Source organism: Agelaius phoeniceus, chromosome 18, assembly GCF_051311805.1.
Source record: "Agelaius phoeniceus isolate bAgePho1 chromosome 18, bAgePho1.hap1, whole genome shotgun sequence".
Taxonomy (NCBI): Eukaryota; Metazoa; Chordata; class Aves; order Passeriformes; family Icteridae; genus Agelaius; species Agelaius phoeniceus.
Genome location: NC_135282.1, coordinates 9619528 through 9641333, shown reverse-complemented (window position 1 = coordinate 9641333; position 21806 = coordinate 9619528). Strand labels below are relative to the sequence as shown.

At 48.6% G+C, this 21806-nt stretch overlaps 1 protein-coding gene across 1 annotated transcript in view; it reads right to left on the bottom strand.

Moving 5' to 3' along the window:
- Nucleotides 1–1412: 1412 nt before the first annotated feature.
- The window catches only part of TBX5 (T-box transcription factor 5), a 38767-nt gene continuing 18373 nt past the window's right edge, over nt 1413–21806 (bottom strand). Inside the window, exons 7-9 of the mRNA XM_054645947.2 lie at nt 20434–20525; nt 10341–10567; nt 1413–1990 (exon numbers count right to left, since the gene is read on the bottom strand). Of these exons, the coding sequence (XP_054501922.1) occupies nt 1413–1990; nt 10341–10567; nt 20434–20525 (897 nt within the window). The remainder of the gene's footprint in view (nt 1991–10340; nt 10568–20433; nt 20526–21806) is intronic.

Sequence of the window (21806 nt, the reverse complement as noted above, 5' to 3'; positions counted from 1 at the left end):
AGAATTACTTTTAATTAAAAATATATGTAAATTATATAGAGTGTGCACAGCTTGGAGAGAAAAAAAAAAGAAGAAAAGAAAGCAAATTTCCATTTCAATAAAAATTTGAACCTCTTGGAATCAGCTGCTCTTGTGACATCCTTGGAGTTATTGGAAATCCCACGTATAAATAAATAGGACCAGGAAATTTTACACCTGAAATATTCTGCAGTAGACATTTTTCCTTGCACAATTTTGCTTTTCCTTCTCTTTTTGCCTCCACCGCTCCCAGTCTCTCATGATCACTTTCTGCCCCTTTTAAACACATTTATTTAATATCTCACTTCACGCACCCAGACTGATATCCCTTTTTTTTTAATCCTTTTTCTTTTGGAGAGGAAGCAAAGGAACACAGGAGAAAATGAAAGCCTGGGATTGCAAACAAGCGTCATCATCATTTTGGTGAGCAAACTTTTTCCTCTCAGTGTCTGCATCCTCTCCCCCCTCTCCCCCTGTGGCAGCTGGCTCAGAGCCTGGCTTTCCACATGCTGCTAAAAATCCAGCAGGACTCAAGCTGGGGATGTTTGCAAGCTTGGAAATAACCCCATGCTTCTGTCAGAGACGGCTGAGGGACCAGGAAAGACCAGGAGATGGGAAGAGGAGTGAGAGAATTACAAATGGGAAAGGAGATGAGGGAACAGTTTATGGAATGGTTCCTGGAGAGAATTTTGGGGAATTTGTAAGGAAACACAGCTCCTTGTGGGAGTAATTTCACTCTTGGTACAATGCCTGGGTGAGGTAGGTACTGGATTTATTTATTTGGGGGTTCTCAGTACCTCTTTCTGTTGAAAAGTAAAGATAACACTACCTAAAAAAAAAAAAGAAACACCACTCCAAAATTCACCCTCGGTAAGAAGGGCTGGTGTCTTTTTTCTTTTTTTTTTTCTGAGAAAATGGAAAGAAAAAAATATATATTATTATTTATTATATAACATTGTCAACATCAACACCACAAAAAAAAAAAAAAAAGTAACATCCTAATTGTTCTCGTTCAAGCATTCTGACCATGGTGAGAAAGGCAGCAGGAGTTTGGTGTCCCTTGGAGAACAAAAAGAGCAGAAGGGCAGGGGGGGACGAGGGTGGTGGCAGCAACACAAACTGGGTGGGACCGTGGAGGGACAGAAGTGTGCTGGGCTGTTGGCTTTTCTTTTGAAACAAAAGAAAACAAAAGGGGGGTCAGGGCAAGTCACGGCGAGGCCGATGGCTCCCAGCCGTGGTTCCAGTCAGTGTCCGTCCCTCTCGAGTGCTGGCGGTGAACATTCACTTCAAGGAGTCTTGCAGAACACTTTGTTATCAACAGGGGGATTCTTTTCCTTTTCCTTCTCCCATTTGCTGGGATTTTCCCGTGGCTCTGGCATTCCCTGCCCCCCTGGTTAGCTGTTCTCACTCCACTCTGGCACCATCCCCACGCCGTGCACCGAGTGGTACTGGTGGGGCGACAGGGTTCGAGGCACGCCGTGGGAATAGAGGAATTCTGCCGGCTGGAGGCTGCTGGGAGGGGACTGGATGCCCGTTTGAGGTCCACACTGCCTGACGATGGGCTGGTGAGAGCTTTGGTGCTGGAACATGCTGTGGGTGTCTGCGATTTGGGGCGACGTGTGGTTGGCCACGCTGCCCAGGCGGGGCATGAGCGGCCCCGAGGTGAAGTGGGCAGAGAAATGCTGGTAGGGTAACCTGTCCATGGGCTGCATGGCAGACACTGTGCAACTGCTGTACGAGGGCACGCTGGGCCACGTGTTACAGCTGATGTCCTCCAGGCTGGGCACGGGCTCCGTGGGCGGCGCAGAGCTGGCGTACATGCAGGCCTGGCGCTGCGCCGACTCAGTCCTGTACGATGTGTTCAGTCCCTGCTGCTGAGGGTAGCTGGACCTGTAGAAAGGGTCCTCGTCTGCTGGAGAGGTTTCCATGTAGGGCTTCTTGTAGGGATGCTCGGTGGTGGAACATTCCTCATCTGTTGGGAGAGAAAAGGCCTGGTAACCACCAACGATAACGTGCCCAAGGCTGAACCTCCCTCTCTGCAGTCCTGGTTTTACTGAGGACAATCTGACACTTCCCTTGGTGTAAATTCCCATCATTTCCCTGGAACTGATCTCAATCTATCCTGTGGAAACCAAGCCTTGCACTTGGCCCTCTCTGCTAGAGCAGGGAAGGGATTATCCAGGAGCTCTGGGAAGAAAATCAAGATGCTGGAGGGATCCTGAGGTTTATCTTCCTTGGTGATCCCCCCACATGCTCCCCCATCTCCTTCCTGCTGCCACTTTTACCTGAGGAATAACATCTGCCTGTGACCTCTGTACCCCTGTCCCCCAGGAGGCTCAGATCTGATGCTGTCAACTCAAATCCTTTACAACAAAATGTTTCCATGATAAAGTATAAATGATAAAAAGAGACAAAAAAGGAGATCACAATAAAATCCTCCCAAGAGAGCACCAGCGATGGCACGGTTGGGACAATCAGATTTGGAGTTTGACAGCCCCAGCCTTTAGCTGTGCCAAGGCAGCTGGGCACATAAATCCTCACAGGGCTGTGGGCACATAAATCCACACAGGGCCATGTGCTGGAGCCAAGGGGAACAAAGGAGAAAAGTAAATTTCACAGCTAGAAACAACAAGGCACATCTTGCAGAGCCCTTTGTTTCCTGCAGCATCCCAGGCCAGCAGAGGGAAGGAGATAAACAATTTAGGTGAAATCTCCAGGGTGAGGCCAAATGAATAAATGAATGTGCACTTATTTATTCATTCACAGGGTCATCAAATGAAATCCAACTCTGCTGGAATGGATGGCAAAATTCCCAGGGATGAGCACTTCACCAAGAGATTTTAAGGACAGTGTGGCAAGGGAAGGGGAGCTGTTCTGACATGGATTAACTTTGCTGCTGCTGCTTCAAAAACAAGATTTCTGGTGCAGGCAGGAAAACATCCCACTTGGTTAGAGCTGTCCTGGCTGCACCCTTTGAACAGGGGTCAGATTTGAAAGAAATTTGGAACAAGTTACCCTTTACAATTTTTCTCCACCAAGGTGTTTTGAGCTGTAATTTTTTCCACCCCCAAAATCCAGTGGGGAAACAAACCCCAAGCAGTTGCACAGAAAGGAGGACTAAGAGCACATGCCCCACAAGAGGCACAGAGGTGTTGCTGCCAGGCTGCTCTGAGGGGAATGCTCTTGTCACACCTTCAGGAGGGGCAGGTGGGCAGTGCAGGCATCTTTTGTTTCATCTAAACACACACACATGCACATAACCCTTATTGCCCCGACAGCCACGAGGGCTCTCCTGGAAGCTGCACCCTCTCTGCATGTAAAACAACCCCTTGCTCCCACCCAGGGGTCTTCAGAGTCCAGCTGGAACAACTGCTGTTGTCCATCCTGGTCCCACAATCCCACAAAGGGCAGGTCCTGAGGAACACCATGGGGACATCCCCACAGTGGCCTTTGGCTCTGGAATAGCATAAATTCAGCTGGAAAGCCACAGTCCCATTTTGTTCTTCCTGACAACATCAAAGCCTGGCTCCTTCACCTCAGCAATGCAGAGCCCTGATTATCAAGTTGCTCCTCTGCCTTCCCTGTACACTGGGGTGGGAAGCAGGATGAGATAAATGAGCAATTCCATCCCATTTTTGAAACCAGCTGAAACAATGAGCAGGGAGATGCAGGAATGTGTCATCCTCCTCAATCCAGCTCAGGCCAAATTTATGTAGGAGCAGGGGACAGGATGGGGTGCCCTGAAAGCCAAAAGCTGGAGGCACAGGTGTAACCTCTCTCCTGATCTCAGCTCCATGACAGGAGGTACATCTGGAAGAGCAGCCTGAGCTGGAGCTTTTATGGACAGTGTAAAAAGTTTGGATTCCTGACCCACCGCTGAGTAATAAGAACACTGGGGTGGAAAAACAATGTCTTGTAAAATGCAGCATTGTTCTGCTAATAAAGTTTTCAGCATTAAACCGCATCACTCTGCTGGCACCAGAAATCATTGGCTTGGGGTTTGACTGTTTATTTTATTTTGATTTTTTTAAATATACAACACAAACCAGTCAAACTCTGTTTTTCCATGGTGTAAAACAGCCTGACTTACAACCTGAGCTTGCTGATTTTTCCATTTAGCCCAGACATTTCACTGCCTGCCACAGCCCAGCTGGGCAGAACTGCAGTGTCACAGAACCACTTCCAGAATCTATCACAGGTGAAGAGAAAACAACAAAGCCAACCAGGATTTCACCCCATAAGTGCCCTGTGACCTTCTGTAAGCTCTCAGGATCACTCTGCTGGTCACCCAGAGCCAGGTTCCCTGAGGTTTTATGTGGAAAGGGATTTTAAAGTGTGCAAGGACCTTGTTCCCATCTCCAAACAGGACCTAGGCACTAACAAAAGGTTCCAGGCTGCCCTAACATCATCTGCCTGTCCTCCTGCCCCTCTTCCCAGTGATTTTCCCATTTATGGAGCCTCAAAGTGTTAGAGAGGGAAGAGAATGGTCCATGTGCATCCTGAGGTGGGATGGTGCAGAGCAGAGAGCCTCAGCTGGAGCTGCCTGGGGGATTTACAGCAGTCCATGCTCTCTGGGCTTGTCCCACCCCTCCTCACAGAGGAGATCAGAGCCAGCACAGAGCAGGGCATCCCCAGGGTGTGTGGAGCAGCTTTAGGGTGGAAAGGGGACGTCTTCAATGACAAAAGGAGCACAAGACCAACAGGGCTCTCATGCAATGCCAAAGGCTGCAGTTTCAATTCATCCTCACGGGCTCTGGAGCCTGGACAGTGCAGCTCAAGGGAGAATCCTGTCCCTGAAGGTCCTCTTACCTCCTCCTATCAACATAAGCAGGACACTGGCAATATGTAACTGCCTGCTCAGGGTTTGATTCCCTGACAGCAGCTCCTTGTCTTTTTCCAGGTGCCACTGAGCCCTCAGAGGAGCTGTTTGCTATCCTGGGAGATTTCCTGACCATCTCCCCCTGTTGCTGCTATTCTTGGAAGCCAAGGGTGGTGATCAGCTCTAGGGAGCAGCCCCTCGATGCTGCACAAACCTCAAAAAGCAGGAGGTGCTGCCAAGCAGGGGGAGCTGCCAGCGCCAGGGAGAAGCTGCTCTGAAGTGAATCCAAGGAAAACGGAGCCTGAAGAATGGGCTGGAAACTGGCTCCCTCACAAGGAATTTGATGATCTATCTAATGAAGGAGCTCGAGCGAGAGCACGAGCGCTTCCAAGATTTCCGGTATTTACTACTTCCAGCTGGGCTGTAAATACCACGCAAATGGCTTTTTAAATGGAATTTTCCCAATTCCAATATTCAGGCCACGTAGAATGAAATGCAAACATGGAAAGCCTCTGGACTTCAGGGTGTGCTGGGCCTCCCTCTTCCCCCTTGGTGTAAATCAGGAGAGCTCATCTCCCCAGGGTGGAAGACAATGAAGAATGGGACATGACTCCTTTGGTTTTCAAATCTCACCCGCACTTCCAGGGCGTTAGAGGAGGTTCATCCTGACTTTGTGAGGGACACACAATGGGTGATTATCACTAACTCTGTTGTTTTATCCAGTCTGGATTCCAGCACGGATCTGGCACAAGCCTGAAGAGCCAACACCAGGCTGCAAGAGTGACAAAGGTTGTCCAAGAAGAAAAGGACAAGGCAGATTCAATCAAAATGAACATCTCTAAAGGAGAAATAAGTCCTAAATCCTAGGACATGGAACTTAGGACATGCCAGCCACTCCAGCTCCATCTCACTGTCTGTGATATGGCTGTGTTGTACTGAACACGACAGGGCTGTGGGACAGGGACAATCCAGCCCCCAAAAGCTGGAATCTTTTCCACAGGCAGCAAGCTGCCAGCACTCCCTGCAGAGGCACAGCAGGCACCTCTGACAGGAGAGGGAGTTCAGAGAATGGCCAGCTTGGAAGGGACCACTGTGGCTTATCTGCTCCAGCAGGGTCATCCCAGAGCACATGGCACAGGATTGTGTCCAGAAAATTCTGGAATATCTCCAGAGAGGAGACTCCACACCCTCCTGGGCATCCTGGCTGGAAAGACGTCCTTCCTCATGTTCAGGTGGAACCTCCCAAGCATCAGTTCCTGCCTGTTGTCCTGCTGCTGGACACCATGGAGCAGAGCCTGGTCCATCCCCTGGCACCTCCCTGCAGGCACTGATGGAGTCCCCTCTTAGTCAAGAATGGCCCAGCTCCCTCAGCCTTTCCTCATTAGGGATATCAAACTACAGTGCCACAAGAGTGTGGCTGCTCAGCAAGACCTGGGTGCACCCCAGCTCCCTGAACATCTCCTCCCCATGCAGGGAGTCCCTTGCTCACCCTCAGTGTCCCACAGCCACCCTGCCCTGGGCTCCCCTGCATCTCTCCAGCTGCAGCACAGCTCGAGCCTTGGGCAGCTCATCTCATCTCCAAACATCAGCAGGGTGAGCAGTGTGTCCTCCAAGGAGACAGCCCATGCCTGAGTTTTGTCCTACAGATTCTTTGAGTGAAAAAACAGAGCTGGGTGAGATGTGGCAGAAGTTGGTTCAGTCAACAAAGTGGTCTGTGCACACTGACAGTGCCTGTTCTTGAGGAGAAGGTGGAAAGGCATTGCTGTACCAGCACTGACCTCATCAGAGCAGGAAGGAGATGAAAAATAAATCCTTCCCCAGGGTGATGTCCAAGTCAGGGGGCTGAAGGACACGGTCCTCACCGGTTGGAGCCAGTGGATTCTGCCACATCCCTCTTCTCCCTCAGAGTGCCAACTTGACAACTTTTATAACCTCCCCAGGGAGAGCCTGTTCCAGTTGCCTCCTGTTCAGCATCACAAGCATCCCAGAAATCTGCCAAGTGGTTGGGATTGTGTAAGGCTGGGAGGGAGCAGAGGTTTAGAGGGATGACTATTTAGTCCACAGGATATCTGAGAGAGAGGATAATACAAGGGAAAACCAGGCCCAGTATCCGAACTGGGATGTGGGGCTAAATGAAAGACACAAGGCAAGCTGCCTGCTGGTGAGGCCTTTTGGGCTTGTCCAAGCACAACAATGGGAGAGGGAGAGGTGGAGAACAACCAGAAAAAAAGACAAAGCTCCAACTGCTGTTTGTGTCAGCCTAAAAATCCACATCAAGAGCTGAGACCACTCCTTGATGAGACCCAGGGTTGAAGGTAGTCCATCCTCTCAAGACCAGTGACTTTGGCACGTGCCATCAGTAATCCCAGTATGGGGCTGGGATGCAAGGCAGGATGATCCATTCCCCATTCCTGGAACACTGACCCCACTGCAGTGCACTGGGGTCATTCCCAATGCTGTGACCCTGCCCTCCCACCTGCACTCCAGGAATCACCAGATTAAGAGCTCTGGGATGTGTCCTTCCTTCCTTCCTCAGCCAGGAGAGCATCACCTCCCTAAGCAGGGGAGCCTTCAGAGATAACATCCCCTGGCAGCCCTGCTGCTCTCCCCTAATGTAATTCCATATCAGATCTCCACAGTGAATCCATCTTGCCTTGACAGCTAAGAACAACACTGCCAGCCACAGAGACTTATCCTTGCCTTAGGTCACCAGGAAAGCAGAAGTTGAACAAGGTTCCTTTGAGTTGGGTGAACACAGACCTGTCCCTAAGTGAGCCTAACCCAAGGCTTGGCTCTGATTGAAGAGGAGGCAGAGAAAGTTCAGGAGATGTCAAAGCTGGAAGGAGACTGGCTTGGAATTCACCCCAGAAGATGCAGACAGCAGCTGGTCTCAAAGCCAGCTGAACTGCCCTCTGCCCCTGAGAGCACTTATCCGTAACCACAGCCTTGGGAAAGGAAATAATCCGCTTGAGATAAATCCTAAACTGCCTGAGGAGGAGTCAGTGCTTGGGGAGTGGATAGTCCAACACAATCAATAAGATTTCCAGTCCAGAAAATGGACAGAGGGACAGTAGGAACAGATAAACTCTTGCTTTTGAGTTTTCTGAGGTGGTGAGGCTTGTTAACTGTTAAGCACAAATGTAGGAAAGCAGGAGAACTGTGAGGGAAAACTCAGAAATGAGAGGCTGGAACAGCAAAAAAAAAAAGAGGAATATCATACATAGGATTATTTTCCCATGTCCAACAAAGATCCTTGCTGGTGCTGGAAGGAAGTTCCACGCTCAGTGACATGAAACCTTGGATCACGCTCTGATTTATCCAACCCGAATCGCTCATCTCTAGTGATTTTTTTTTCCTTTTAATTAATTTCACTTCGCAAAGAGCTGCTTGGCAGCCCAGGCTGGCTCTCTGGTTCCCATTAACTTTGTGTTTCTTTCCTCTAAGCCCTGGTGGCTGTTTTCCATTTACCAAAGGCACGGGGAGGGGAGAGAAGAAGGCTCAGGGAGGAGAGCGGAGGCTCAGGCTGCCGGGACACCCAGCCTCGAGGAAGAAGCCGCTGGTGTCGGGCAGGACGCTGCTCCTCTTTGATTAAAGCCTTTGGCGGCTCTGATAAAAGGCCCTTAACTGCTTGTGCCACTCAGGGCATGGCAGAGATAAGGAGGGGAGACGAGGCCTCTGCGGGCCTGTCCCCGCACTGGGCCGCGCAGGCCAAGAGGGCCGGGGAGCTTTATTCCAGGGCAGATAGCCGTGCCTTTTGTGACAATAAGAGGAAGTGAGATAATTGGGGGATTGAGGGAAACCACCCATGGAGACAGCACTTAGCGGGAATCCCAAAACTGGAAGGAAACCTCTGTTGGTTCCTTATCACGTTCTGATGTGGAGGCGAATGATGAATTGCCCCGCGGGGCAGGGACACGCAGCAGGCAGGGATTGTCCCAGGGGCTGGTTGTCATTTGGGCCAGCTTGTTTTGGTTAGTTTTGTAAAAGGGGGAAGAGCAGAGGTGAGAGCTCAGCTCTGGGGATGGAGGAGCTGAGAAAGGGCTCCCAGGAGCTGCAGCTCCCAGCGCTGAGGAGGGATCACAGGGATCACCTTCCAGCACCAGCAGTGGGGCTTTGCAGCAGCCCAGCACCTCACCCCACAGCAGTGCAAGGGTTAAACAGGCCACACACCCCCCTCTGACCTGGGGGACACTTTGGGCATCTCCTTATTCCCTGCCTTACAGCCAGCATGCCCATTTCCAATCCCTGCTCTGGCACATTCTATGTGAGCACAGTCACCTGGAGGGGACAGAAAATGCCACCTGTTTTCCACTGTTTACCTCAGGAAAATATTAGGATTTCTCAGGTTATTTTTTTATACTTTGCATACCTGTACACAGCCCAGATATTGTGCTCCTACAATATCTGGGGGATTCACCAAGGACATGGGAGAGATTTCCACTGCCCTCCTGCCTCCTCTGCCAGCACTTCCCAGCCCTCCCTACCTTAGACTGTGTGTCTGCACATCCCAGTGCTCCAGGGGTTATGTTGCTAAAAATAATGACATGTGTCTGGCTGATAGGGTGGTGCAGGGAAGCGGGAAGGGCTCTGCTGTGGGGAGAAATTCCTGCTGCCTTGGTGCTTTCTGCCTTCTGGTAGCTTCTCCATAGAGGAAATCCCAAGAAGGGCAACAGGGTTGGCAGAAACCAGCTCCTGCCCACCCCTTGTTGCATCCAGCCCTGGAAATCCCCTATTTGTTTCCAAGTAAGACTGATCTAAAGCTTTTGCTATCTCAGTCCTACAAGTGGTGCTGCTTTGAAGCATTCCCATTGCTCTGGGAGAGGAGGGGAGAGACCACAGACCCCTCATGCCTGCCCAGAACAATTATCCCAGCACTATCAGGGGGCTCTTCCCGGCAGGACGAGCTGAGCAGCCACTGGAAAACCCTCACAGTTTGATCTCTAAAGCTCCTAAAGGACCATGGGTATCATGGGTTTCAATGCCAGGCCTGAGCATTTCTGCAGACAGAAAACTGTCTCCCAACTGAGAGACAGCCCTGAGTTGAAAACTGGGCAAAATACAAACTGTCAAGGTATCTCCACTTGGAGATTAACCCTGTCTAAGGGGCTGCAGATAAGTCATCTTTATCTCCAGCACCAGCTATCTTTCCAAATGTGGATTCATGGTGGGTGAAATGCACTGCCAGCCCTCCAAACAGCTCATTCCCAACCCAGCAGAAATGGGATTTTAGAGTTTCCCAGCCCACAACCCTCACGCCTTGCTCATCCTCCAGCATCATTTGTTGCATGCTATTTTTGCCAAAAAATCAACTACTGGAGGAGGGAGACAAAGGAAAATATTTTCTCACTGAATATCTAAAATACTCTCTTTCTTTCACTTTGATGTTTTTCTACCCACAAAGGCAGTTATCCTTGGAGCTGTCCAAGGGGAAACATCAGGGAACAATGCTGACAGTCATGTTGGGAGGGGGAAAACACGAAGCAGGGAGCAGGCAAGCTCTGACCTTTTCTCTTGGTGCAGTGGTAGATCTGGCCGTGCTCCTGGGAGATGGGGTAGGGGTTGGCAGGAGGCAGCAGGTCCTGGGAGGTGCTGGACACCCCATTCTCACACTGGTACTGGGAGCCCAGGTTGGAGGAGGCAGAAAGGACCCTGGTCTCACCGCTGAAGGGGCTGTGATTCGAGGACACTTTTTGTCTCACTGTGCTCCTGGGAACAACCGGGTACTCTTTACTACAAGCAAAGAAACAGAAGAGGAACAAGTCAGCAAAGCAATCAATTAAGAAATAGATCAGAGGATTAATAAATGAAGGCAGCACATTAGTGTCATGGAGTTTGTTTAGGCTTTCAGGGAAATGCAGATACCCCTCCCTGGAGGCTGCAGGCCCGTCACACTTTATCCATGTAGAACTTGTTATTCCCTTTCCTTTTAGTCCCCTTAAATTCAACCACCACTATTTTATACACACACATAAAATACATAAATGCAGTTTCAGCAAAATAAACATGGTTTCTATTTACATATTGTAGCATTTATAAGCTACATACTGTTTGTAATGTATTTGCAATATGCACATGCATGTAAATAAAACCAGCATTTCTGCCAAGCTGACTTGGAAATTAATTAAATATTTAGGTCTACTTTTTTCCCCTTATAGCAGCTGTCCCCATTCCTTTTGCCTGGAGCCTCCAGCCTCCCTGGATGGGAGATCCCTGCACCACAGACCTAACTCAGAAAAGAGAAATAAATAAATGACTGGGATTTGATGCACACCAGAGCCTCAGGATGGGAGGGAAAGCCTGGATTGTTCTCTTGCCCCCAGATCTGGTTTGAAGTCAGGATGCTTTGCCAACACAGGCTGGAAATCCCCTCTCCTCAAAGTCCCTCTGGTGTTTTTTGGAGATGTTTCTCCAAACACATGGGCAATGTGACTACCCCAAAGATGATTCCTGCTCTGCAGGGAGAGCTGAAGCAGAACAGGGGGTCTCAGACACTTCAGGTGAGGTAAAAGTCTCCTCCTGAACCCAAAGGCTTGCTAAAATGCATAAAGATCAGGTAGTACAGCACCACAAAGTGTCACCAGGCTCAGAACAGCCACAAAGTGCTGATTCCAACACAAGTTTTCTCCTCTGAGTCTGCAACCATCGGACCAAGCAGGCTTTGAGGTACCCCCCTGACCTGTCCAAAATCACTGCGCTGGAGCTCTTTAAATACCATCCACAGGCTCACCTGGCCTCTCCCATGCAGAGGAAGAGCCCTGAACCTGCAGTGACACCCCTCAGGGAGGATCTATCACCATACAACTCAGAACTTATTTACAAAATTTAACAATAGCAATCATATAAACCTAGGCCAGCAGGGAGCTTTCATCCAAACCACTGCTGTGCTGGCTGCCAGAAACATCAGCAACCAAGCTGGAATGGAAGGGAAATTCACCCAGGAGCTCAAACCCAAAGAAATGTGGCTCTGGTTGGGCCATGAAAGCTTTCCCAAGCCCAGGAACTGGGGGCTTGCCAAGGACAGCCTGCTCCAAAGGTGGGGTTTCATCTCCTGGAAGCAGCATTTGGTCAGAACTAAAATCCAGGCTGTGCATGAGGAAGAAAAGACAGATGGACCAGGAGGAAGCAGAGATTTATCCCTTGGATAGTGAGGGCAGCAGTGGATACCAGGATTTGTGGTGGCATTCAGAGGACCTGCCTGTGGACACCCAGCATTTAATTCCACCAGGAGATTTAGCTGGAGCACAGCTTTGGTGGCTTCTGGGGAAGGTCAAGAGCTGTGGCCATCAGACTTCAGGGGTGACCCTCAGATCTTCTGGGTTCTAAGGGATCTCCCAGCCCTCCCAGGTGATAGATTTGAGCTGCCTGTTCCACCTTCACACCGTGATCCTCAATGAAAACTATACCAGCATGACACCCCAAGCTGCATCCCCACCTTGTTTCTCTTCCAAGGAGTTCACCTGCAAGGAGGTGACTCCTGGATGTTCCTCCTTAGCTCTCCTTCCTGAGGAGCAGCTGCATGGATTGGCTGGGTTTGTCTTTCTTGGCCCCACACAACCAACATCCAACCACAACCAACATCCAATTCCCAAAAAATGACAGAGCCTCGTGTTGTTTCCCATGGGAGCCTGAGAGCTCCAGTGGAGGAGAAAGAGGGACATCTCATGGCATGATGCCAGGCCATGTGACACTTAGGAACATCTTTCACTGGTAGATTTGGCCAAAGTGGGTAAATCTGGATGAAATCCTAGAGGTGTTTTCCAGCCTCAGTGATTCCATGACCCTTTTCAAATGATGTCTCCTTGGAATGTGATCTCCATGGGGGTTTCTGACCATAAATTCTCAGTGGGACCCCATAAAGGTCAGGCCCTCGCTGTGCCAAGCCCCACACAAACAGTGGGGAGCCATCTCCACCTCAGATACTTCTGATCCAAACCAATGGAGAGCTGAGAGCAGGAAAAAGTGAACAACCTGATTAGGGCTTTTATTTCTTGATGAAAAACTATCTTCCTAGAATCATGAAGGTTAGAAGAGACCTCCAAGGTTGAGTCCAACCTCTGATCAACACATTGCCAACTAAACCAGAGCACTGGGTGCCACATCCAGTCATTCCTTGGGCACCTGCAGGGATGGACACTCCACCACCTCCATGGGCAGCCCATCCCAAGGCCTGACCACCCTTCCAGTGAAGAATTCCTCCTGGTGGCCAAAGGGAAGCTCAGCTCCTTTCAGGCCAAGCAGGAGCTGTTTGTCTGCACCAGCAATACTTGAACCCCAAGTGCCAGAGCACAGGGGTGTTGGGTTCCAGATTCCTTCCAGAATTTCCCAGGGGACAGGAGGATCTCCATGGCCAGAAGAGAGGACTCCTGCTGTGGATACAGCAGGAGCTGGGAGTCACTCAGGAGAGGGAACAGGTTGGAGTCACCAAGTTTCCAAACAGCAATTCCCAGGAGGTATCACAATAACTTCTCTCCAGACTGAAATGTTTCCATTTCAGTCAAAACATGTTGGGTGCTATTTTTGCCAAAAAATCAGCTACTGGAGAAGGGAGATGAAGGAAAGTGTTTTCTCACTAAATATCCAAATATTCTCACAAATATCCAAAATATTAGCTTTCTTTCACTTTGATGTTTTTCAATTCACAAAGGCCGTTACCTCTGTAATTCTGCATATTTCTCCTTATAGGAGCTGAGCTGAAATAAATCTTTGGTATCTTCTAAAGCAGCAATCATCTCAAAATATTTCTATTTTTTCCTGAGCCCACTCAGCATGGATAGTGCACACCTATCATTTTGAAAGGCTGAAGGGCAAACTGAAATGGATCAAATTCTTTTTTTTTTTAAAGTCAATATTCCCAAAGTAGTAGTTGTCATCCCGAGCTATAGTTTAATAGAATGAAAGGTTTCTGTCATATCCAGAAATTTTGCTGTCCAAAAAAAAAAACCTGTAGTGAAGTAAGAAGGGGGAAAAATGTATTAAAGCTTGACTTAAGCAATGTAGGAAATTGTCCACAGAGCAAGGATGAGGTTCTTGATGCTTCTGGGCCAAAATGTTAGTTTTACATGGGATGTTAATGGGCTACTTTCATTTTTGCATTAAAAATTGCAAAACTAAAAGAGATCTTTAAAAACCTGATTGGGAAAAGAATTTACAAAGAAAAACCTATCCCTGGTCTATTTAAAGTCTGTTGGAGGCTAATAATGAATATTTAGTCAGTATATTAAAATAGCAGAACATGGAGGAGCAGCACAAGGTGCTGTGTAATACTTTGATTTTTGTTAAAACTTGGGCAAAGAAATCATGGATGATGTCCAAGACTATTGATGCTGAAGTCTGGACTCTGTTCTTGCCTCCCACCTGGCCAGAGGTTTCCCAAATCCACAGGGCTGGACAGCAGCTCTGCAGAACTTCCCAGCAGCACCCACATTCAAATTCCTCAGAGAACTGCCACCCTACAGATCAGGTCTGACAAGTGAATCCCTCCTGCAATCCCAGATCTCAAATCCCACCTCTGCCAGGTGGAATTAGAAACACACTCTCATTTTCTCTCATGACAACTTTCCCTTTCCCTGGCCAAGTGATGCTCTCACCACGACAGACTCAAGAGTTTTGTAAGATCACTTCTGTCACCAACTCACAGCCAGCAAAGAATTCAAAGGACCAAATTCAAGATGATTTTGCAATCTCAGAACCAGAAATCTTGTTGGCCACTGCAAATTACTAATAACTGGAAAAATGATAAATTCAGACCTGCACAGAGCAACATCCAGTTCACTTTCTTGCTCATTACTACACTGTAAGAGCATAAAAGTTTTCCATATATTTTCATGTGCAGATGTGAAGTTTCCTGATGTACCAGCCAAGGCATAGTAAATGAAGCTGCCAGACAAAAACCTGGTTAAAAACCTCTTCAAAAATCCACAGTTTAGAATCAGGAAGCTCCTGTATTGAAGCATCCAACCCCTACTGGCCCTAAACAAGTTATTTTAGAAGATAGTCCTGATATTACTGCAACAAAACATTGGATACCTCAAGGCTTTCCAGAGCTGCTGTAGCTCATGGCAACAAGGCTTCAAAAGACTTATTAAATATTAGATCCCAAGGATCTGTTGGAGGTCAGGGTGAAGCATGACATGGGAAAGGATTTCCTTTCCATGTTTTTATAGCAGCCTTGGAAATACCTAAACTGTCTGAATCTTGTTCACAATATGAAATCTTAGTGTAAAACCTGGCCCAAGGATGAACACAGGGATTCCTCCCCACTGTTTCCAAATTTCCAAGAGATTTTAACTCCTCCTTGGGCAGTCCCAACAAAAGGACAATTATTTGTCACCCCATCAGTGCTGTCCCCTCTACCCAGCACAGAATCAACCCCCAATTCCAGATGTGCAAACACAACTCAATGGCTTTGGGGTTTATAGTTCCCAGGCCACCAATTGCTGTCCTTCCTGCTGAGGCTCAAGAGCAGGGAAGGAGTGGAAGTCAGCCATAGCAGACACAGCAAAAGGAAGAAGTGAGGGAAAAAGTGCCTGGAATAAACAGATCATCTCCCAGGAAAAAAAAAAAAAAAAAATCAAACCAAACTCAGTTGTCAGTGTGCATTCATTTCAGCTGATTTCCAACATATTGAAATAAAATTGAACCACTCTCAGGAGGCTGTCTGGAAGGGGATAAACTAGAGCAGGAAAGGACGTGGTAGGAGAGGAATTACTGAAGACTTCCTGCAGTCTCAGCCCCTGATTAAACACAACCCCTCTCTGTGTGGGGACTGTGGAGCTGCCCCACAGAGAGTAACACCTGAGGCTGGGTGTGCAGCAGCACAAACCAAAGTATCCAATGAGGAATATGAGAGTCTGTTCAGTGCCCCATTCTCCTCCAACACAGCAAATGTCCTGACCTTATGCCAGGACCTGAGGGGCTCCAAGATCCCTGGGCTGGGATGGGAATCTCAGGCAGCTGAACAAGGCCAAGTGCTGGTGCTGTGCTGGGGCAATCCTGGGATCAGTCCAGGCTGGGGATGAAATGATGGAGCAGCCCTGGGGAGAAGGGATTGGGGGTGCTGGTGGGGGAGAGCTGGACGAGCCCCAGCACCCAAAAACCTCCCATGTCCTGGGCTGCCTCCCCTGCATCATGGGCAGCAGGGCAAGGGAGGGCTCTGCCCCACTCAGGTGAGACCCCACCTGCAGAGCTGCCCCAGCCCTGGGCCCAGCACAGGGAGGACCTGGAGCTGCTGGAGCAAATCCAGGAGGCACCAGGATAGTCAGAGGGATGGAACAGCTCTGATGGGAGAGCTGAGATTGGAAATTTTCTCTGGAAAAGAGAAGGTTCCAGGGTGACCTACAAGAGAGTTGGAGAGAGACTGTTTACAAGGGGCTGGAGTGACAGGAAAGGGGGAAATGGCTTCACATTGACAGAATAGGTTTAGATGGGATATTTGAAAAAAATCCACCCCTGTGAGGGTGGGGAGGCCCTGGCACAGGGTGCCCAGAGAAGCTGTGGGTGCACCTGGGAGTGTCCAAGGCCAGGCTGGACAGGGCTTGGAGCCACCTGGGATGGTGAAGGTGTCCCTGCCCATGGCAGGGGGTGGGATGAGATGGGCTTTAAGGTCCCTTCAACCCAAACTATTCCATGATGATCCTGTGGCCTGTTAGCAACTCCTCTGAGCAGTGCAGCCCAAAGCCATCTCTGGAACCGACCCAAGAACCAGCAATAGAAAGAACCAGGTACAGACCAAGAGCTCTCATTAGCAGAAATGAAAAGATAAATTTCTCCAGAAAAAGATGTTGGAGTAAGAGGAACACAAGAGGAGCTGGAGAATGGATGTGGGCCAGAGGCAGCACCTCATCCCTTCGTGCTGGGCTGAGCTGCTGCTGATCAAACCCTGCTGCTGAGATCCCAGAGAAAGGTCAGTGACAGAAACTGCAGCTGCCCTGTGTTTCTTGAGTGGCTTTCTCACTTCAAAAAAGCTGTGAGTAAGTGAGGTCTGCCCAGCTTGCCTTTGGACTTCATCTGAATTCTGTCAAATTCTACACAACACATTTCAACCAGGATCAGGAATATTTCCTGGGGGATGTGTGCTGGAGGAAAGCATCCCCTCCCCAGCAGATATTATAATGCCAAATCTCACACTGAAAACGTTTCAGACAGAGAGTGACCCCTGGGAGATTTCAGTGACAGAACCTGGGAAATGGAAGTGGATTAAAGATGCAGTGAGAGGACACAAGAAGAACGAGGTGGTTTGCAGCAGACCAAAACTGGTATGTTTGAGTCAGCCTGGTGCCCACCAGTCCAACAGGATGCTGGAGTGCCAAGGAACACCAGAGCTCATCCATTTCTTCTGCTGGCACCCCAAAATGCACTGTCATCTCTGTCCCACTGGCTCTGACTCACTGAGCTGATTTTGTGTCCTCGGTGCCTGGCCCTGTTTCTGCTCTCAATGACGCATGGGAATCTCTGGAATAATTCCTCTGGAGCCAAGAAGATTGCTGTGGATCAATGCCAAAGGCAGCAAACTGGCTTGTGATCCTTGACAGAGAAAACACAGCCACAACATCAGACTGTGCTGTCACTCTTCCCTGTCATGTGCAGCATTCTGGATTTTTTGTCACTTTTCAAGGGCTCAAAGTACCCATTGAGGGAGCCAAGAGCCACCATTTCATGGCATCATCATCTCCCTTAAAACCTTCCCAACAGAAGCTTCAAGGGTTGAACTGCATTAATTTACAAAATGTATTAAATTACAAAATAACCAGGGCCTTCCAGAAGCTCCTCAGCCCCCATGAGAACCACCACAGACAATGGGAGCTGCAGATGAGCAGCAAGAAGTGGTTACTGAATTGACCAGAATTGCTCCCTCACAGTACTCCAGACCCACACATGTAGTAAAACTCACATCCCTCTATGGATTTTCCTTTCTTTTAAATGTTCAATAAAATAAAAAACTCAACCTCATGCTCAGAAAATTGAAAGCTTTGAAAAACCTCCTCTTCCCAAAGGGTCCATCCTACCAAAGAAGCTGCTGAAGGCACTTCTTGTGCTTCAGGAAAGAAAGGCAGTGGGAAGAAAATTAACATTCACTGGAATTTGGATCTCTCTGGAGCTCGTGGCTTCTCTTTTTCACTTAAATCCTCTCCTGAAAGTCTTCACACCACTCCTGAATGAAGTCCTACCTGGACAGACTTATTACCATCTTTCTGGGAAATAAGAGGAAAAAACCAACATGGGAGGCTCTGGAAAGGAGAAAGCCATGGAGAGGGATGGACTCAAAGCCATGGTGAATGTCAGGTCAGAAGCTTCTGGTACAAAAGGCTCTGAACTGTTATAAAAATGTGGGGGTTTTCCAGATACTTTTTCCTAATGAAGGAATAGCACTAAAAATGCATCCCACCATATTCTCCAAGGGGAGAATCCCCATCATTCCCCTAAAACCAGGATAGACTGACTAGTCCATCACTGGGAAACGTCATAAACATACATTTATATATTAAAATATACAACATATAAATTTAATTACATTTTAATGTATATTTATATGTTAAATCTATATAAACCCACAAAAGGCAGGGCATAGTTCTGCAACGTTCTCAATCCTGAATGGTTCTTTATCTCACAGACACAACCTATTTTTTATAGCTACAATTTATTTATATATATAACTGATTTTATATATGGTTTTATATATTTTCATATATAATTTTGAATATATTCATGTATCTACATAAAAAACCCACAAAGGTGGGCACATATTTGCAACCTTGAATGGGTCTTTATTTTACTATAATCATCTTATCCTGCCCTCCCTTAAAAAAAATGCCACCTTTGTAAAGGCACACAGCCATTCCTCTGCTAAGTTATTAAAATGAACATCAGAAATTATCCAGTAAAGGCAAGGATTTTAACCCTTCCAGCCCTGAGTGGGTATATAAATATATTCCAAGTGTTTCTGTTCCCTGCATCAGCAACCGCAGCCCCTGCATAAAAATGCCAATCAATTTTTAGCACGGGCTCAGTGTGGCTTGATGCCATGCTCTTCATATGGCACTGAGCCCTTCCTAAGAGTCCTCCCTGTTCCACCTCCTCCCTCCTGCTCCAGAAAAAAAAACCCCCTTGAATCCAAACCTTCAAATCTTTCCAGTGGCTGTAATGAAAGGGTGGTTTGGCAGCAAAAAAAATATTGGCAGGGGGGAGAGCACATCATCACTCAAGTTCCAGTAGAAGCTGGGAGACTGGCACGGGGTGGGGGGAGCTATTTCAAGGGGTAGTGCCACCATAAATAAATAAATATTGACAGATCCTGCCAGGATCTGCTGGAAAGGGCAGGCAGGGAACACAGAGCACATTCAGGAGCCCATGGAGATGATTTTGATGGAGCAGATTAAGTGCTGCCTATACCTTTCTTTATACATCTATCTTGGCTTTTCTGGGGCTGAGTCTGAACATGTTTGTACACAGGAGGACATTTGCCCAGTTTGGGTGGGTTCCAGGCATGTTTGCAGGAATTATTTGGTGCCTGACAGCACAATTTTCCTGGCTATGGAGGGCCACGCTCATATCATCAACTACAACAAGCAGGAGTGACCACCTACAGCTGGCTCCTGGGTGGGCAGTGGGAAAAACCCTCCCATCAGAAGGTCCCAAAGCAGGTCCCTCCAGCAGGAGCCAGAGGATAAAGGATCTGAGTGGCTCCTCCCCTCCTGGAAAATGCTCTTTTGAGAATCTCCATCTGTCTTAGCTAGGATCGTGGGTATGGCACCGTTCCTGCAAAACATTTGCACCAGGAAGCAGCTTGACACATGGAGAAAGTTCCAAGTGAAGGTAAAAGCACGAAGTTAATTACCAGCAGGGCCTGACATTTAGAAAAGGACATTAAACAGGATTTTCAAACAAGATTTAGGCTTGCTTTTCAGCTTAAGTACTTGCAGCCAAACCCGAGATTCTAAAAGGCCTCCTCAGCCACCTGGCCCTGGAGATCCCAACATTTTCTAACCTTTCCTTCTTCAATCTGAAACCACCACACCTCTGCTCCTGCTCTGCACATCCAGAACCCAGCAGGCAAACACTCCCCTCCTGCCAAAGCCCCTCCAAAGCCAGTAACAACAGAGCACAGGACTCTCCTCCACCACCTCCAGAGGCAGCTGGAGCAGGCTTAAAAGCCCTACTCCCAAAACAAGGCTGGGAGCTTTGTCTTTAAAGCACTGTCACCTGGGAGAAAGAACACTCTGGTGGCTAGATCTTCTTCCAGCTACTCCAAATTTTTAATGGGTCTAAGTGCAGCCTCAGAGAGGAGAGTTTAGTACAAAGCTAAAGGCTGCTCTGGATGGGGACGTTTCTGAAAGAAATGCAAAGTCCCTGTGGCCAAGACAGCATCCCACAAGTGAGCTCCTGCCTCTGCCACCCAGCGATTAAGGAACTCCCCAGGGAGCAGAAGGTCCAGGATTTTGGCTCCAGGTCCTGGGAATACTTCAACAACCTGATGTAGAGCACCCATGCAGATGCCAGGGCAGGGAGTGGCACCATGTCCTGGCTCAGGGATGTGCCAAGCAAGGCCCAGGTGGCTCTGGTGACCCTGGGAGGGTCCCCATGAGGGTGGCACACGTTACCTCTGCATCCTGGACATCCTGTGGAGCTCCATGTCATCACTGCCACGGAAGCCTTTGGCAAAGGGGTTGTTCTCAATCTTCAGCTGGGTGATCTGAAAGGGAGGAAACGCAGCAGGGTCACGGCCAGGGACAGAGGGGACAAAGGTTATTAAACCCAAGGCAGGTGGGATGGGAGGGAAAACACAGCTTGCAGGAACTCCAGGCATCCCTCAGCTCAGGCACTGACCATTCCAGATGGGCCTTTCCCTGGAATGCTCCACAGGAAAAATATCTCCTGTCAACAGCCTCTCGCTTCTCCCAGGCTTGTCCCATAACCAACATGTGGGACTGCTCACACACATTTTTCTCTGGAGAAAATCTGCTTTCTGAGAGTTTCATTTTGCTGTTGGGACAGAAAGGGCTTCACTGCTCCAAGGACCAGGGATGGAAGTTGGATCTGAACAAATCCCAACAAGTATTTTCTCATCAATGCACAGACAAGACCAAAAGCTCACCTCTCAGACCCTGCACCCTCTCTCCCAGCCCAGTGAATCTCACCCTTTGGGTGTCTCAGACCAGCTAAATGTGCTCCAGGTGCTCTGCCTCTGCCATCCTGCCCCACAGCTGGCAGCACTGCATGGACTCATTACCTAAATTACTTTGAGGGCAACTTCACCTGTGACCATCAAACCCTTAAGGATTTTTTGTCTCCCCATCACTTCCAGTTTGCTCACTAAGTGAGAGTCTAAAGTTTAGCCAGATTAATCCCCTCAGTCTCAACTTTCGTCCTCTTAAAACATCTAAATTTAAGATTTAAAGCAGCTTCTAGACAGACCATGCCCTTACCCAGGGACTGTGCTGCTCCAAGAGGTTCCATCCCTCCTCCACTACTTTTCCTGAGGGTTTTGGTGAGCAGGGCTTGTCATTTAAGCCAATATTCATTGTGGACCAGCAACACCCTCAGCTGCCCTGTGGATTTTGCAAAAACTCCCTCTGCCTGCCAAATCTGATGGAAATACTTTGGTGCCTTGGCAGAAGAGGACTGAGCCTGGACCAGGTGTGATATTGCTGCAAAGACCCAAAGTTTGTGCAGAAGAGGGGAATTTTCCCTTTTTTTCCCTCTTTTCTCCATCCCTGCCTGGCAGTCTGAGCTCTCAGCAAGGAATCAGGAGAGACACTTGCCCAGGAGGAAAGAGAACCCCGTGTTTGCCACTGGAGGAGCTTCACGCTCTCACCACGTTTTATGGAAACCCCATCCTTCCTTCCCATTGAGAGCTGGCCAAGGGGAAGGAAAGAGCTCAGGATCAAGGCAGGGAGAACAGAGAGAGGTTCATGCTCACAGAGTCAAGCACAAACAACCAGGCCCACCTCCCTGCCAAAATCCAGAGAGGAAA